At 38.2% G+C, this 19,212-nt stretch overlaps 1 protein-coding gene across 2 annotated transcripts in view; it reads left to right on the forward strand.

Moving 5' to 3' along the window:
* chchd6a (coiled-coil-helix-coiled-coil-helix domain containing 6a) overlaps positions 1-10,939 on the forward strand; it is a 95,876-nt gene extending 84,937 nt beyond the window's left edge. For both annotated transcript variants that reach the window (XM_008412748.3, XM_008412749.3), the window contains one exon: positions 10,368-10,939. In XM_008412748.3, coding sequence (XP_008410970.1) covers positions 10,368-10,391 — 24 coding nt within the window. In that variant the 3' untranslated portion in view covers positions 10,392-10,939. The remainder of the gene's footprint in view (positions 1-10,367) is intronic.
* Positions 10,940-19,212: the final 8,273 nt, after the last annotated feature.

The raw sequence follows: 19,212 nt of genomic DNA on the forward strand, positions 1-19,212 counted from the left end.
CAGGTCCCTAAAAGTCCAAAACAAAACGCCCACAGTTTACAGGACACAGTTTACAGGAAAAATCCACCGGAAAATACAATATATGAAAAAAATCTGAATTCTATCTGGTATTGTTCAGGGGGCCGAACCAAATGTGGAGGCGGGCCGGATCCGGCCCGCGAGCCGTAGTTTGGGGACCACTGCTTTAGAAATTACCTGCATCTCATGACCATAGGTGAGTTCTAGATGTAAAGAAATAACAATGAAGCATCTGAATGCATTATTCTGATGAGAAAAAACGTTAAAGCAAAGTAATGAATGTCAGCAAATTAATTAATTTATTTTTTTGCAAAAATTATAACAAATGGGTTTGATCAAAGCAAATCAAAAAATTGATCAAAACACATTTGTTTAATTTTTTAAGTTATCTGCAAGTGAAAAAAATAATTTTAATCCTTTTATTTCTGTATTTCCTTTATAGAGAAGTGAGCAAAACAATCTAGGGATGTACAAAACACTTACCAACTGTACTTTTCCTTTAAATCTTTTCATACAATTAAAAGTGAACTATCACCGCCATCCATTGTTATAAAAAAAAATCTTAAGGTATTTCTTCTTAGCACATTTTGTGGTTCACTTTCTAAAATAGATAATCTCTCTGTTATTCAACTCTTTAAATAATTTTTATCCACTGTAATTGCTTGTTTTGTTTTTTTAGACATTTTTAGCCCTTTGAGATCTCCAAAGTGACACCACTGACTTCAGATATCGGTTTTTAATATCAATCCAGCTTTATCAGTATCGGCCGATACCGATGTTGGTGCCGATATATCGTGCAACCCTAAATATGTCAGATAAAATAGATGCTTAAAAAAATTTATATTTTTCTTATTATTTTCATAGCATATACGCAATATTTTTAAATAGTTCTGAAACTAAAGAATACTGGCTCAGACTGACTTCATATATGTTTCAGGATGACTGAACTTCTTCATTAACTTAATGTACTGTTGAATGCAGCTGAGCCTCGAGTGTCAGAAGTTACACTTAAATGAGGAGATGAAAAGTGTTAATAGAGGTGAGGAACAATGCATATCTTAAGGTGGGTGTTATTAAATATTTTTAGTAATGTTAGAATGAAGTTATTAGAACAACCTACTTTTTTCATACCTGATGTTGTTCAAGCATCTTTTTTTCAGTGTGAAGAGATTGCAAACTTTTTTTGAACTTTTTCCTCTATGAAAGCTGAAATAATTTTCACTTTTTGTTTGTTCATCCTCTCTCTCTTGTTGCTTTTGTCGCTGCTCTCTGGTTCTCGATCGAACACAAAGTTGAATTTCAGCCTACGGTTTTTGTCTCCAGTCTCAGAAAAAATCTGAGGTTTCATGTTGAGAACTCCTCCCCCCTGGAGGATTTTTATCCCCCAGCTTTTGTGCCCTCTCGCTTGCCGTACGCTGACCTTTCTGAGTTCTGCCAATCTATCGGCTCGTGGCAGCTGGGCCCCCTGCTCTGCCCCCCCTCGGTGTCTCCTCCAGCAGGGGCTCTTGGGAACAATTCGCCGACGCCCTTTACTGTGTTGTATTGAAAGCGACCTCAACTATATAAGGAATTGACACATCTATTTTTACCTTTTTTTTCTCTTTTTATTTATCTTTCGGGGCACACTCTAGTCAGTGTTTCACCATCCCACCCCCTGTGCGTTCTCAGGAAGAACTTTTGTGGAACCCGGACCACCAGCCGGGATAAGAGAGGGAAGCAGCAGGGCTTTTAGGTGGGTTTTTCTCTAGCTTTTGTCGCCTTCAAACAGCCACAACATTATCGAAACAGTCCACTTTCCACCAGCCTCTTTGTGTCCCATTGTCAGTCAATCTGTCTGTCCCTCCCCGCTTCTTTTTCTTGACGATTTGAAGCGTGATTTTCCTTTGTGATTGCTTTCCAATTCACATGCAGTACTCCCAAGGAGATCGATTTTTTTTTTTTTGAGTGTGTGTTCCCCTTTCTTCTCTGGCCTTTTTGTAAATAAATATCAGTGTGTTATTGTTTGTTCCTTACAACTATGTTGACAAGTTCTTTTTCATGTGGAACTTTGGAAATAGTTTTTTTTTAGAGGCGTGCTGCAGCCTCTAAAAAAGTGTTTTTATATTGTATTTAAGTGTTTTTATCTTGCAGATTTTTCAAAAGGTGGCTTGGTTTTTGTGTTTTATTAGCCAAATGTTGAATTCACAGGGTTTCCATCACTTCCTTCACGTGTTGTGAAGGAAGTGTGCATTTCTATCCAAGGCATCTACTACAGTTATTCAACCATGCGAAAATACAGATACATGCAAAATATTTCATGGTTTTCAATAAAAGTCCTTGCAGAAATAGTTCAGTGCGATTCAAGCTCTAAGTTTTTTGTGATTTTCCAGCTTTGTAGATTTAGAGACTGGAAGCTCAGTCAAACTGCAACATCAACTTTCAAGTTTTTATACAACTGGGTTTACAGTGGCTCTCAATAAAACCATTTCTGAACTATTTCAACATACAATGGGGTGAGCAATATGGATTTAAAGTTTTATTACAATATTTTGTGGTACTTGATAAAAGTGATCAATATCACTTTTTTAGGTAACTGTATAACTGTGACTACATGACACAATTATAGTAACACAAATACAAATACTGCTCTTGAAAAACATTTGCATTTGTTAAACTCTTCATCAGGACACCAGTCACATAAAGAAGTGTAATTTGTAAAATGACTAAACAGCACACAGTAACTGCATTTAATATTTTAAAATTTGTTGATGGTTATTGATACTCATTGAATAAACAGGGAAGAAATATGGTGAAAATAGAAATCCAGACAATGATCCAGACAAAACAGCTTATGGTTTCCAAACATCATTTGCTGAAATTTATCATGACAAGAATGAATCAAAACAATATCACAATATATGATAAACAATACAGTAAATGCCCAACCTAAACACAATGTCATAATAATCCTGTATAAAAGAAATAAAGCTCCAGACGTTCACATCTTAAACTAAAAAGGTGTTAAGGTAACTTTTGATTGAGTTTCACCGTTCAGTCTTTAAGTGGGTTTTTCACTTTGTTTTGTTTTTACATGACCAAAGGGTCCCTCAAGATACTGTTCTGCAAAAGAGGATTATGGCTAATCCTTTTCTATATAACTTTATATTCATAAGTTATAGTCATAACTTTAATTTACAACTCTCAGAATAAACTTATGAATCGTTTTTTTTCTTCTGTGTTTGGATTTACTCACACTTCTGACAGTAGAATGTTTTCATTCATTTCTTATTTGGTTTTTGTAATGATTCATAATTGCATTCACCTTGTCAAAAAAATGTGAAGTTCGCCTGAACAGAAGTAACCCCAGATCATGATGATGTCACCACCGTGTTTCATTGTAGGCACAGTAATATTTTTCTGCCATATTTTTTTTTTAAATCGTCTCCCAAAAGTTAAAGCTTACCGTCATCAGACCATTGCACACTCTCATACTTTGTTTTTGGTGACTACCTTCTCCATGCATTGTGTAAATATAATGCTGCAGATATTTTCTAGGGCTCTTCTCCTGACTGATACAGTCAATTCAATTCAGTATATTTATACAGCACCAATTCAACAAATATTGTCTCAAAGAACTTTACAAGAAAACCATTTGAATTCAGTCACAGACATTCCAACTGATCCTGTTTATCAAACAATACAGCTAAATTCATTAAGATCCTTTTTTGTCTTAATTTTAATCTCTCTGCTGTTTATAGCTTTGATTTGTGTCATTTAGCTGCAAGTGTGTAAAAGTCTGAAAAATCCAACCTGAACATCTGAACTTTACTTCAGATTCAGCAGGTTCCCCATAATGGACAACCTGAAGGCTGGGTCATGAAGTTGAATGACAGACGGTGCCTTTTAAAAAATAAATATAGTATTTCTTGTTTTTCAGTTGAGCTCAGTCAATCAATCAAATAAAATTTTATTTGTATAGCACATTTCAGCAACAAAGCATTTCAAAGTGCTTTACATCATAAACAAAAACACAAAGTCATGCAACATGGAAGCATAGAAGCTGAATGCTGCATCTCCTTGTTTGGTTCTGTGGATGCAGAACCAGAAGACCTGAGGGTTCTGGAAGGTTGGTACAACAGCAGCAGATCTTTAATGTATTGTGGTGCTAAGCTGTTCAGTAATTTATAAACTAACAGTATTTTAAAGTCTGTTCTCTGAGCAACAGGGAGCCAGTGTAGGGACTTTAAAACTGGTGTTATGTGCTCTGTCTTCCTGGTTTTAGTCAGAACCCCAGCAGCAGCGTTCTGGATCAGCTGCTGCTGAACCATTGATTTGTTAGACTGACCTGTGAAGACGCTGCTGCAGTAATGAATGTGACTAAAGATAAACGCATGGATGAGTTTCTCTAGATCGCGCTGAGACATAAGTCCTCTAATCCTAGAGATGTTCTTCAAGTGATAGAAGGCCGACTTTGTGACTGTCTTAATGTGGCTCTGAAGGTTCAGGTCAGAGTCCATCACTACTCCCAGGTTTCAGGCCTGATCGCTAGGAATAAATTTTAATAATTGAAGCTGTGCGTTGATTCGGGTTCGCTCCTCTTTAGGTCCAAAAATAATAACTTCAGTTTTGTTTCTGTTCAGCTGGAACTCTATTGTATAAGTTTCACATTAAAGGCTGAAACGTTTCTGAAATCATTCAGAAATATTCAATTTTACTTATCACAAAAACTTGACATTTTAAGTTGACATTGTGCAGACTTTTTAGAGCAGTTATAGGACTGAACTTTGACTAGGCAATTTTAACACAGATATACTTTGATTCGGTTCTGTTATAGCTCTGGCTGGATGTTTAGGGTCTTTAATTCACAGAGGAGTAATGTTAACACCAGGTAAAAACTGCTTTTCACTCAGAACGTCTTCTCAGATGTCTGTTCTTATTTCTCTTCATGTTGTTCTAGTTCCTTACTTCTCCACCAAAGTGTGAACTTGCTGATAGTCGAACCCTAACAGGAACTTTGTTAGTGCATGTTGTCCTCCATCTCCATCCCTCCATCCCTCAGCAGTGGATTGGTCAGGTCTATCAACCGCAGAACCTCAGCTCATCACCTGGGAGTTCCAATTGCCTGCCAGTCATCAGATAAAATGGATTTCCAATTGAGTCAAGGCTCCCAAGTTGGATTCTGCAGAATGGAGGTGGTGGTGGATGGTGGGGGGGACTGACTTCTTCTGCTCCCTTGCCTTTACTGACTTCTTGCTAGTTATTTGTTTTTCTCTGTCTATCTCTGCGCTGATCGCCCTCTGTCCCGCTTCTCCTCTCTGCTGCCCCTGCAGTGTAGTGTGTTGATCTGCTGGCCAGAGCCGCATGAAATAGAAACAGCCTCATTGTAAGAAAGCCGCTGAAGTACGTGGTAACCGCGGTAACTTTTCACGGCTGGCGCCCGCTTTGACTCACAGATTTTCACCTAATACAGAAACAAATGTGAAAAAGCAGAAAGGTACTTCCATCCAGGATGGTACGTTTTATTTGGATCTTGCATTCTCTATAACTCTGTAAATATATATTTAGTAATCACACAAGTGCTGACTAATCACTATTAATCACAACTTTGAAATGCAAAAAACACATTATCAAAAACATGTTCAAGAAAATATATTTTTTGCCTCAAACTAAACATTTCAGTTTTCCAGGTTTTTATATTCAGGAAGGTTTAAAAGAAGTCATTTTGTTTCAACTTAATTTAGAAAAATTAACTATACACTGGTTGTGCCTGAGTGGAAGGATAATTCACCTTTGCAAAAAGTAAGCTACATTTTAGCTGACGGTAATGGCGCTAGTGGCGTTTAGTTGACAGTAATCTGGCAGGAAGTGGGGAAAGACAAGCGACAAAGAAACCAACGGCGGGATTTGAACTCGGAACGGCGCCCGCTTTAACCGCCATGTTTTTAAAGTAAGATTTGCTGCTGAGCAGACCAGTCTGACTCAACCTCCTCATCTTTTCACTCTTGCTTGTGACTCTGCATTGTTGATGCTCTACTATGAACTAGATCAGTGTTTCCAAACCCTGGTCCTGGAGGCACACTGCCCTGCATGTTTTTGGTGTTTCCTTGCTTTAGCACCGGTGATTTCAATTGACAAGTGTTTTAATACACCTGAATCAGGCGTATTAAAGCATAGAAATATCTAAAACATGCAGGGTAGTGTGCCTCGAGGACCAGGGTTGGGAAACACTGAACTAGGTAACCCACAGCAGGAGAGAAGGTAATGATACTAGAGATGTTCCAATCAGGTTTTTTCCTGCCGATACCGATCACCCATGAGGGCCGATCACCGATACCGATCACATAATATTTTTATTTTTTTTTATCAAAAGCACTACCGGTTACATTATGTGGAAAAAGGAACCATGAATTCACCTTAATTTAGACAAAAATTAGTTTTTAATAACTTTTTCCAAGAAAAAAACAGGCATTGTGCAAATTGTACTGCGATCAATAATACTATCTTCAACAGACTGAAAACATATGAAGACTCTGAAGAGGTTAAATAATGCAGTCAAAATAAAACCTCTCAACATTGCCAAAAAATTCAAGTATAAAACTTAACATTCAAAGGCAAATACAGGATCCATTACAATAAACAATCACCATAAGCCACCTGAGTTACTGAATGAAAACTTCGATAGCATGGCGGCTAGCTGATTACTGCTAGTTCTGAGTGGCTGTTTCTGACTGAGCAGAGTAATTATGCAGAGCAGGGAGGGGGCAGAGGAGATCAATTATTTTTTCAGAGATTATCTGTCATGTTAGGACAGCGAAAGTTTTAATACGTATGTAAAATTTATTTTTTTTAAGTTAGATGCTGCAGCTTTAAGCAGAGGTTCGGTGTGAGAGTCACTACCAGGTGGAGCAGAAGCGGCGCTCCGTCTGTGAAATATAAAAAATACCTCTAGTGCGTAGCACCGGTTCAACAGCAAGAGCAGAACCAGCGTCTTACATCGCAGCTCGAAGACTTAAATAATTTTGCAGGTTATTTGTTTAGCTTTCTGACCGTCATATTAATCCGGGTGAGTGTTTGTAGCTGCGCGCTGCTTTACCTGCTATCTGATCCTCCATATGTCTTTTTAGTTTTCCAGGTTTTTATATTCAGGAAGGTTTAAAAGAAGTCATTTTGTTTCAACTTAATTTAGCCTCGATATAGCCAAACTCGGTCAAGTATGGCATTGTTTATATGCTAAATTAGATTCGTCGTATTGATGCATTTTGACCTGCTTCAATTTTCCGCCGCAACACGCAAACTTCCCCATTCACTCAGTGCGTTATTGTTCCACATCGCTTAGGATTTGTTGCTGTGCGTTTGCACAGTGTGAAGGAAAGAGGAGACCAGCTGCACAGGCAGGCTGCGAAATGATATGCAGATCGGTTTGTGTGATCAACAACAAGAGACCATGATCGGCAATCACCGATCATACACTTTTTCATGGAAATCGGCTGATTATGATCGGTGGCCGATCGATTGGCACACCTCTAAATACCATTAATCCGCATCATGTAACATTAATACATTAAAGATTTTAGATTAATCACATGCATTCTAACATTTGGTTTGAACATAAACAGAAATCTGCCTTGCAAAAGTTTTCAAAATTGCTGGCCGATGCACTGGCCATGCATCGTTTCTGCAAAAAATAGTGGAAAAACTCCAACAGACTAATAGAAACAAAAAGTATGACTGAGGGCATCTAAACACAAATGCACACCAAACATTTCAAACTTTTCGTTTCTAAAATTTTAAAAAAGTTTTTCTCTTTCTTTCTTCTGTGTTGGTCTGTCACACAAAATCTTGTCAAAACCCATCGATGTCTGTGGTTTCAATGTGACAGTGTGAAGAAAGTTTAACTTCTTTTGCAAGAGACTTTGTGTTCAATTCACTTTGATTTCACATTTACACTGTGACTACTACTAAAAAGAACTAGTTACATATTGTTTATTGGTCTAAACATAATTAAGCTTAAAAGTCCAGTCTGTTCTGTGGGTTATATTTATATTATTGCATTTGATCTTCATAAGAACAGTGAGCTGTTCAAAAGGAAACACATAACAGGAAGGTGAATGAGTGGTGAGACGGCAAAGCAGAAGGTTTAAAAGAGTTAAGCTGACTGATCACTGTGTGGTTTTAATGATTTCTGTAACACAGCTGGGGGATCTGAGAGTCAGAGCTCCGTTTTACCTACACTGTTATCTATTTTAACAGAATGCCACACAAAACACTGAAAATCTTTTGATTTTTTAATTTTTAATCTGGAAAATCACAATGCATTTCTAGATTTTCTGTTTTAAATAATAATCTGTTAAAATACTTTCTCAAATATTCCTAATCCTGCAGTACAGAGGGCTAAAAGTAACACAATAACTATCATCATTTATGATGATTAATCAAATTAGTTTATTCTAATTACGCAATTCATTAGATACCACTATATAAATGCAACAATTAACGTGTTTAATAAATATACAATTAAACAAATGTAAAAATCATTCAATTTAATCTAATTGTGTTGAAATTAGCATCACTAAGGTATTTATTGAAATGTTTGCTGTTCTGCTGTATATTATGAGAGTCAAATAGATCCTAACATCTGATTGGCTGCTCAGCAACTCAACTGAAAACTAACACAGCAGGGTTAGCCCCGCCCACTGACTTTAAACAAAGCTGAAAATTAATTCATGTTTCAACCAAAGGACTTGAAATATAATGAACAAATTAAATACTTACATATTTTCATAGATATTTAGTATATAATATGCAGTTTTTCAAATTTCATATTTATTAGTCATTTATTAGTATATGGATGTACAGTATTTGTTAAATGTACCTCCATTTTTAAATGTTTACATTTGTGCAGGTATTGTATGTGTTGATGAATTGTGCTACTTTTGGCCTTCAGAAAACATAATCAAAAAACAAATCTATTTTGATCAAGTATCAGTTATTGGAATTTGACTGAGAGGAAATAGAAGTGCAAATATTTTAGCTTTGAATATCAAAATACTTTCATATTTAATCAGTGATTGTTTTTCACACCAGTTGAAAAAAAGTGTCTAATGCAAACAGCGAAACATAAATTTGACTCCGAGCCCGGTCTTCCTGAATACGACTGTTTTCATTCAACGTATGTTTGTTTTAATATGGGAGCAGCTGTCATAATGTGTGTTAAACCTGATAACATACCTGACAGAATATCATCTATGTGTGAAAAACACCGGAGGCAAAGTGAAAATCTGCAACCTGTCTGCTTCAACATTCGCTGCGTTTCTCAGATGGAATTTTTTTCTTTACTGAGATCTTCCACCTTAACCATGAACCGTCATGTTAAACATTGTTTCTATTCAAAGCCTCCATCTAATTTATATGGATCTATAGATATAAAGAGACGTTCCCATTGACAGCCTGCCAGCCTCTAGAAACCAACCTTTTCCTCATATTCTCAAACTATTTTTCCTTCTGAATAAATCACTGCTCTAAAAATACATCATCCAGCTCCAGTTCAACATTTTGATAGGCTGCTCCTAAAGTTTGTATGGTTGGATGTTTCCATGGTGCTACAGCTCCTGTCATACCGGCTACTTATCTAGAAAGCTTTTCTCAGAATCACTTTGTCATTTTGGAACAAAGTCATCATTCGTTTCAGACATCCTGGTCGTTTTGATGGAAGGAGTTGGATTATGTTAAAGTGAACAAGTTGTAATAGTTGGTGTTACGTTTAGACTTTACATGCATTACATTTTAAAGGCTACATCACCAGCTGAAATGCACCACCTTGCAAAAGTCTTTTCCCCTTTACAGCCAGAGATATTGGTTTCTGTTGGGATTTTTGGATGTAGACCATCACTAGTTAGTACATGTTAACTGTAGGGAGTTAACTGTTTTTCAACTTTTAAAATGTCATAAATTTATAAAAATCAGTTGCTGAATAAATACAATAAGGTTTGATTATGGTTATTATTTTCTTTTGAGTTTGTCTGCAGACTCAGCTGGAATTCATTGTATTGCATTTCAGGATAAATGAATTAAAACTCCTTTAAAACAGAGCAAATTGAAAACATATAGGAAAGTCTGAGTACTTGGACTGTAAAATATTTCCTTTGAGCTGCGATTTTAAAACGGTCTGAAGGGTCAGTGAGGATTCCTTTTCTCCATTACCGAGATAATCTCTACCTTTAGTAAATCTGACCTTTCAGATGTGGCCGGTTAAAGGTGGAAAAGTGTGAATGGAAAAGTCACAGCCATTCCCCCTGAGAGCATCTTAAAGGTCAGATGGTGTTGTAGGGTTGCAACAATTCTAACTTTTTTTCCCCTATTTTCTCCCGTAGAACCTGCTGGTCAACCATGGATGAAGAGTGGGAGAAAGAAGAAGAAAAGTAGTATTCCATGGAGACTTTTTCTAGCCACTACAAGTAGCGTTTGCTTTGCTCCTGCTTGGACTAAGAAGAGAAATGATTTGCTTTTAGCATGCCTTGTCCATAAACTAAACTTTTATTATGCTATTTAGCTACAGTATCATGTGTTCCAGCACTGCTCTGCTGCAGGGAAGCTTTAAAATGACGGTGTGTGTTTGCTTGGTGGTGCAGGGATACGTTCAGGGTCACTCCTCCATCTGACAAATCGAGGAGTCGGTTCACATCCAAACCTCTGCTGCTTCTGAAGTCATGAAAGGAAGAAGGGGGAAAAAAAGAATCAGATATGTGCGCTGAATGCACATATCTGTGCATGTCTAGGAATCATGTTTTGAACTTGATCTGAGAGATGATTTTTGCTTTTGAGTTGCATGGTTTTGTATTGTTCCAACAACATGGGAGAACGCTCAGGTAATCCTGGAATCAACTTTAACGTGTCATACGTGTGACTGAGTAGACGAGCTCATTAAACTGTTCATATAATTTAACCGACTGTTGTATTTTTCTTTCTAAACTGCAAAACCAACCTGTTTGTCTTTGTTACACTGAGAGGTGTGGTGTGGAAGGAAAACTCATCAAAGTTGGCTGTAGCATAAACAAAGGTGGTTTATTAGGCCTCCTTCAGCACAGCACAGTTCACAGACAAGACAAAATGGCATCTTTTCCATCAGTTTCCTAGCTTTCAGTCTCTCTGCTTCAGTCTCTCTTCTCAAGGCTCAGCCAGCAGTCTCTTTATATGCTGTTGTCCCCGCCTTCTCAATTAACTGCCCAGCCAATCAAACTCCAGGCAAACATGGCTCCTTCTATACAAGAGTTGGGTTTGAGGCGGGCCTCCTCCTTAGTAGGTTCCAAGATGGCCGCTAACAAGTCACACCCAAAAGGTAACAAACATTTCACAGACAAAAGGATCACATACACGCATTCTAGAACTTAAAAGTTACAGAAAATCTTATTGCTTCTTAACAGTCTTTTATGACCATAATTTGTCAAAAATATTTATTTACCGTATTTTCCGCACTATAAGGAGCACCTAAAAACCTTCAATTTCCTCAAAAGCCGACAGTGCGCCTTATATATGGACCAATATTGAGCCACAACAGGTCTAGCAACTACGGTAAACAGCCGCCGACTTCATTTTTCCCCGTAGAAGAAGAAGTGCGCGGTGCATGCTGGGATAGTTGTCAGTCAGAATGCTGGTTTGTTAATAAACTTTGATAATACATTTGAAGCCATGGGGGGGAGGGGCGGGGTAAGAGAGACAGAGACTGCGGCGGCAGCGTGTCGGTTGGTCTGTGTTACCCAGAAAGCAGTTGGGCACAATTTTGCAACACCATCACCGTGAGTGAAACAACGACTGGGGCAGCCTACTATATAAAGTATCGGGGACCACTTCTTTACAAATGTGGATGTGCAGTAATAGAGTATGGAACAAATTGGCAACCCAAACTGAAGCGTTTATTCTATGCGCCTTATAATGCAGTGCGCCTTGTATATGAAAAAAAGTTTTAAAATAGGCCATTCAGGTGCGCTTTATAGTGCGGAAAACACGGTACTTATATCCCACAAGTTTACCAAAAGTAAACTTAAGAAAAAGAAAACAAGTGTTAACAGAGGGCTGCAATGCCAACATTGTCTCAACTTGTGATGCCACATTATGTGATAACGTTACAGGATATAACAATGTCATAAAATCAAGACTACATTTTATGTAAGACTACATTTTTAAAACAGTATTATGTAATAATCAACATAAAATGTAATAAATGGGACGCCCAAGCACTAAACCCTGTGGTACCCCATGATTAATTGTGCTAATAGCACATTAAGATTTTTACAAAATTAAATTATTACAAAATGCAGAAGTTCACCATTTTTATATAATAATAAAAATAGAAATGATAATGTAGTAATGCAGCACATAATGTGATAAAATATCACAAACTGTTTAGTGTCCATCCTAATCATCATACTTCTACCGACATGTTGCCGGTCCTACATGCATTTAAATAGAAACTTTGATCAATAAATTAAAAAACTTTTATTTGCCTCTTCAGACTCCCAGCCAGAACCCTCGATATTAATCTACATGTCATTCAAAACGTGTTGAAGGATCTTATTATGTTTTGCGTCAATATTACATAGTATAATTTTTAATTATTTATTTCATATTAAAGCTGGATTCTATTACATTTTTACATATTACAAGAATGATAAAATCTGTATCTTTGAAGACTAGGAAGAACACCAGTGCAGTCTTGGCTGGACAGGAGCCTCAGCAGCCAGTAAGAACAATCCATCTTCAGGTGAGAAAACACTGACTGCAGAAGGGGTTGAAGGATGTAACACTTTTGAGCGTGGTGATGCACTAAAGGAGCAAAGGGTACTGATGAAACCCTGATGAAGTTCCTGCTGAAATATCTGCATTGTGCATGTCTGCAGTGTACTGATTGCTTCAGCTCACACAGTGGAATTACTGAAAGTTATGCATAGAGTCCAAGGTTTCTGCTTTGAATTTTGTTAGCTACTCTGTTAATTACAAATTCTTTTAGTTTAAAATGAAAGCTGCCATTATTTCCTCCTGGTACAAATATGTCTGAAAAGTTTTTTGTTTTTTTCCAATTTCAGTATAACTCTCAAATCTGTGAAATAAACATTCTTATATCAGTACATGTGATCCAGCCTACCTAAAATACAGAACTGCTATAGATTTGGCATATTTTACCATATTGGAATGTGACTTTTATGGTTTAAACTAGTGGTTCTCAACGTGGGCGGTACCGCCCCCCAGGGGGCGTCCAGGAGGCGTCCAGAGGACGGCAGGGGATGCTGGCGTAAATTTTTACAATAGGGGGGCGCTGGGATTCCTTTGGGGGGCATTTGGTCGAAGGTAATCTTTACACCTTAAATGCACACCAATACCAGTTTAGACTTTGAGCAACTTGCTAAAACTGTATTATGTAACATTAAATCATGCTTGGCTGCAACCAAAATATGCCATCTATCTATTTAGTATTTATTAGCTTTTGGCGCAGCTCTGTTCTCCTGCTACTGGTAGCTTCACCGCGTCAGTTCAGCTTTACTCCGGCTGATGACGTTGCTATGATTCACTTGTCTGGAGTCTGATTTTAAAATATTTTATGTTTTATTGAGGATTTTTGTACATATTGTAACAATTCTGTGTTTTAGTTCTGCTGGTGTCCATATGGTTATGTGTATTTGTTGTATGTTACATTGTGATCTTTATTGTTATGTGTATAAAGTTATAGGCTTCCCTTGTCTGACTCTGCTGACTCCCGCTCACATGTGATAGACCTGTCATGTGGGCGGGGGATCAGGGGAGCAGCAGGACAGGACCGGAAGAAGGGGGAGTTCGGGGGTGTTAGCAGGAAGCTAGTTCAGGGAGCGCAACGGTTTGTTGGAGGTGTGAGCTGCGGCCTCAGAAATAGCGGGTCGCTTCTAATTACTAATAAACCCGTTTGGCGGGACTACGTCTGTGGTGAGCTGGCGTCATTAAAATATGTTTTGGCAGTTCTGTGATCATGTCAAAGCAGCAACTTATATTAAAGTGTTTTATTTCCGTTTGAAGGCTGCATGCTTGCATGGAAGGACAACAGAAAATTGCTCTTATAAACATGTAGTTATTAAAATCACGATACCCTGACTTTGTATCCCTCTGAAAAATGAACCTATTTAAATAAAGAAATCCCTCCACGGGTGATACCATGATAGAGAGCGTTCATTTTGTAGTGTTAACACCGGTGCTGTAAGTGGTCCGGTATGAAACGGGTGTGATAGAACAATGGTACCACAGCACTTTTAAATTTCTATAATCAGAATACCAAAATAGTTTCCGTTGTTTTAAAAGGTTTGTGTCAGTCTGCCTTTTCCCCATCGATACGCTTCTCGACCGCCCTGCACCTTAGGGGTTAAAACAAACAAACAAAAAAACGATGCACACATTGCGCAAAACTCTGAAACAGGAAAAGCGGGACATAAAACGGAGCGACGAACTAGATGTGATTTATGGCATAAAAACAGAGAATCCGACGCTGAACAGTGAAAAATCAACACATGATGTGAAACACATGACGATTAGGCGGCACATCAGGTGATGAGTGAAAATTACTGATGGTGAGAATCAATAAACGATAAAGTAAATGTAGCAACAGGAAAGAAACTAAAGTGCACATAACAATAAAACAAGAGAGGATAATACTAATCAAAGGAAACTAAATGGAAGAGCAAAATGCAAGAATAAACTAAAGTAAATACAGAGGAATAAACTGGTATGGCAAGACCTTTCAAGCAATAATTAATGCAGAGGACTGTATGGCAAGAATAAACAAACACTATTTCCATATAAAAGGTAAAATAATATTGTTGAAATGTCATGGGTTTGTTGAGACCACATCTAGTACTGAGAATAAATATATCTTACAGACCATAACAGTAAAGCACTTATCACTTATTTATGTTTTTAATTAGATTTGATATATTTATTTCTGCAATATTATTTTTCATGTCATTGTTAATGTCATGAGGCTGATGACTCCATGACACTTTCAATTTGACTCATTAGGATTTGATTAAGAACAGATTTGTAATTTCTGGAACTTTTATTTTTCCACTGGAAGCTCCGGTTTGCACAATAAATGTCCATCCATCCATTTTCTTTACACCCTTGTCCCTTAGTGGGGTCGGGAGGGTTGCTGGTGTCCATCTCCTAACGTTCCAGGCGAGAGGTGGGGTCACCCTGGACAGGTTGCCAGTCTGTCGCAGGGCAACACAGAAACAAACAACCATGCACACACACCTAGGGACAAAACATGACTGTTTTTGGACTGTGGGAGGAAACCGGAGTACCCGGAGAGAGCCTACGCATGCACAGGGAGAACATGCAAACTCCATGCAGAAAGACCGGGGCTGGGAATCGAACTCAGAACCTTCTTGCTGCAAGGCAACAGCTCTACCAACTGCGCTACTTGTGCAGCCCCACAATAAATGTCATGTGGGTGAAATTTTATGGATGATACTCTGATGTCCCATTCTCCTGAAGGCAGCACAGAGCTGCACCACCAGAAGAAGCCAACAGAAACACTGAAGAGAAGAAAAGTTATGATTAATGTAGTTACAGTTCTATCCATGTTTTAATGTTGCAGAGCTCAGTCGTTTTGCAAATAGTTCAAAGTTTAAACTGGCATGTTGAACATCTTTTATCAGGTCATTTTATGGAATATTTAACAACTAGAAAATGGCCAAGAATAAGAATATTTTTTCCACTCTGATTGGCTGCTGTTAGGTCTACTGATTTTAACTTGAATGTTCATTGCATTTTTCGTAGACGCCTGTGAAAATAATTTCTATTCCCATGTATTTTTTGTTCTCTGGGAAATTATTTTTGATGATAAATACAAAAACAAGCATAAAAATCAAAACATCTACAATAGTGATAGTAATATTAATAATAAAATAATAGTCAGTGCAAAGTAGCCTGCAAATTCTTTGGTGGGGGGCGATGAGGGACCTGGATAAAGGCCAGGGGGGCGCTGGGCTAAAAAAGGTGGAGAAACACTGGTTTAAACATTAGATTCAACATGCAGAAATCTCAGTAAATGCTGTGAATGACTTTGAAAATGTATAAAATATGCTATGTACCTCGGTAAATATATAAACATGCATTTATGTTGGAAGAAATCAAGTAGAATAACACACATATCCTTACATTTCTGAATAATTTCAACAAGAAATGCTCATTTTGAATTCATTTCGAAGCAGAAGTGTATTTATTGATGCCAGCTTAACAGGGAATGATCATTATTTTTGAGGTAAGTGAAGTTTATTTGCTTTTGAAACAACCAAAAGTCTAACAATATAAAATGTATTTCAGTTTATTTGGTCATTATCAGGAAGTTCCAGCAAACAGCCACAGTTTGGCATAAACTACTTATAGCCCACAGAAGAAGCAGAACTGTTTTTGAAATTGCAGATTCTTAACACAGTTTGCAACAAACTGCAAAGAAATTATAGAACTGATCTTGTTTTTTTTTAGGTGACTAAGTTTACTTGAAGTGTCCAACATAAACTGTACAAAAGTCTGATTAGTGTTGTTCCTGTTTACAGTAATCAGAAAATTCTGTCCTTACCAAGCATCAGTTTTTATTTCAGCATGAAGACGAGGAACAAAAGGAATCTGTGATCGAGGCAAATTACAGGTTAATTATTACTTTTTTTTCTTTTTTCTGTAAGTAGAGAAAAAAGAAAAAGTTCTTTGAAGTTTTGCCTGGCTGCCCTGAGGAACCTTTAACTTGGATGATTAAACTTGTTATTGCTGTCTTTAAGAAATCTGAAACTAGTTTTGTTCAGACTTTTAGTTGTCGGATTGTATAAATGCAAAGCTTTGAATGCATGTGGACTGTTAATTATCATAAACCATTCTTTAGTATAGCCTACTGTAGAACTGTGTCGCTCATGGTGGCAGCAGGTTGGAAAAAGTTAGATCTGATTTATCTTTTTTTTTTGATCGAGTCGTGTGTGTGTGTGTGTGTGTGTGTGTGTGGGTGTGTGTGTGCGTGTGTGTGTGGACAATAATTCCCTCTGGTTTTACATGCTATGCAGCTGGAAGGTTTGTTGCTCTTTTTTTATTATTTTTTTTATTTTGGACAGTTGTGATGTGTAACCATGTCAGCAAAATGTTATTTTTACAACTGGGAGCAACTGGCATTTGGAAGATTAAATTTTTACATTTATTTTATTTTTTTTGTACTTTTGAACTTAAATAAACTGAATATGAGGAAAGCTGAAGTTTTATCTATTCAATTCAGTTTATTTGTGTTGTACCAAACTACAGAAAATGTCGTCTCAAAGCGATTTCCAATTCATTCCATCAACTATATAATCACATTAAGATGTAATTACAGTGCATTGGAATGTAATGTTATTTTAAAAGTCACCTGAGTCATTGCTTACCATGTCCATTTATTTCATCACCACAGTGTAGCCGTCTACTGAAGGCTGCTTCCTGCAGGATGAAGCACCATGACGAAAGAATGAAATCAACTCAAACTGATTTATCCAACATAACAGCAATGATTCCACTGAACTCATGTGTCTTCCAGATGTCACTCTAAAGGACCAACTCTGGGATGTAATGCGTCAGGAGGTTTTCATTAGGATGTGCTGCTGCTGAAAATTTTAGCAGTAACTACATGATTTCTCAGAATAATATCTGAGAGGAATGTCTCTGACATCCTGTGAAACCTTCGTCAGGAGCAATTAGAGAAATACGGTTCAACTCATTTGTACCAGGGTGTAACCTCATAAAATTGCCACTCAGTGAACACAACTGGCCTGAGCACTAAACCGTGTGGTACCCCACAACTAACTGTGGTGTATTATTAAGATGGTTCATTAGCGTGAACAAAATGTAATCTCTTGGATTAAATGAGCCTTTGTATGTGACGTTACGCTCTTCAGAAAGTGTCCCACTCTCCAGGACGGATGATGTCAAAACAGCCTAACTGTGAAAGTTGTCAAAAAACAGACACTTCGTCACCTAATATTGTTGATTTCACTTTACAGATCGTTGGTTTATGTATTGTAACTCCAGATTCTATGAGTATAAGTTCAGCCCTTTACGGCTATTGCTAGTGGCTTTATCCCTCGCGCGCAGTGCAGCACTGAAATAAGCTTAGTCCATGCCCACCTACTGGGTGGAAATAGGCTCTTGTCAGAAAGGTTGTGTCACAGCTGCTGTGACTGTGACCACTCACACCTGATCATCATCACCCTGATCTCCAGCTGCTGCTGCCATGTAAGGACAAATCTTCCCCCTGCACAGTGTCAGATTGTTGTGAAACCCTCAACACTAACACCTTCAGGCCTGCTGTAGAAACTTGAGCTAACTGCCTGGTAACTAACCTGTCTGTCTCTTGCTTCTGCCCAGTTGCCTCTCCTGTCCCCGATCCTGATCCTCTCCACTGGATTTGGACCTCCTGGCTTTGACCCCCTGTCTGTCTGACCCTGAGATCAGGAACCGCTTCACCCCGATTTGGATTCCCTGGTTCTGACGATGGCCTTTCTGACTAAGAATACGTTTATTTTCTAATAAACACCTGTTTTGTATTCCCTGTTCAGTCCCTGCGTCCATCAGTGCCTGACCGTGTCAAGTTGAGCTAGACAAACCTGCTGCTGTGAACAGGAACAACGAACATTACGAACCATAACAGTGTAATGTAGAGGTTCCCAAACTGTGGGGCGCGCCCCCTAGGGGGAGCGCTGTGCCATTGCAGTGGGGGTGCAGGAAACCATCTGGATAAAAAAAACAAACAACAAAACAAACGCTTTATGCGATGGGTTTTTACCTTAGAATGGCCAACTCTGTTATTCCTCTGTCAATTTGATACAGTAGGGGCTTCCACACTTCCCATATCTGTGTCTTCTGTCATTTTAGCACCAGTTAAAACTGTTTAATCCGTTGTTAACATGTCGTAACCCATTTTTCCGAGCCTCGGATTTGGAGGCACTGAGCTTCATCCCGGCCGCTTCACTCTCGGCTGCGAACCGCTCCAGTGAGAGCTGCAGATCACGTTCCGATGAAGCCAACAGGACCACATCATCCACAAAAAGCAGAGATGCGATCCTAAGGCCACCAAAACGGATCCCCTCAACACCTCGGCTGCGCCTAGAAATTCTGTCCATAAAAGTAAGGAACAGAATCGGTGACAAAGGGCAGCCTTGGCGGAGTCCAACTCTCACCAGAAAC

The sequence above is a fragment of the Poecilia reticulata genome, chromosome 7 (genome assembly GCF_904066995.2).
Source record: "Poecilia reticulata chromosome 7, P_reticulata-male-v2, whole genome shotgun sequence".
Taxonomy (NCBI): Eukaryota; Metazoa; Chordata; class Actinopteri; order Cyprinodontiformes; family Poeciliidae; genus Poecilia; species Poecilia reticulata.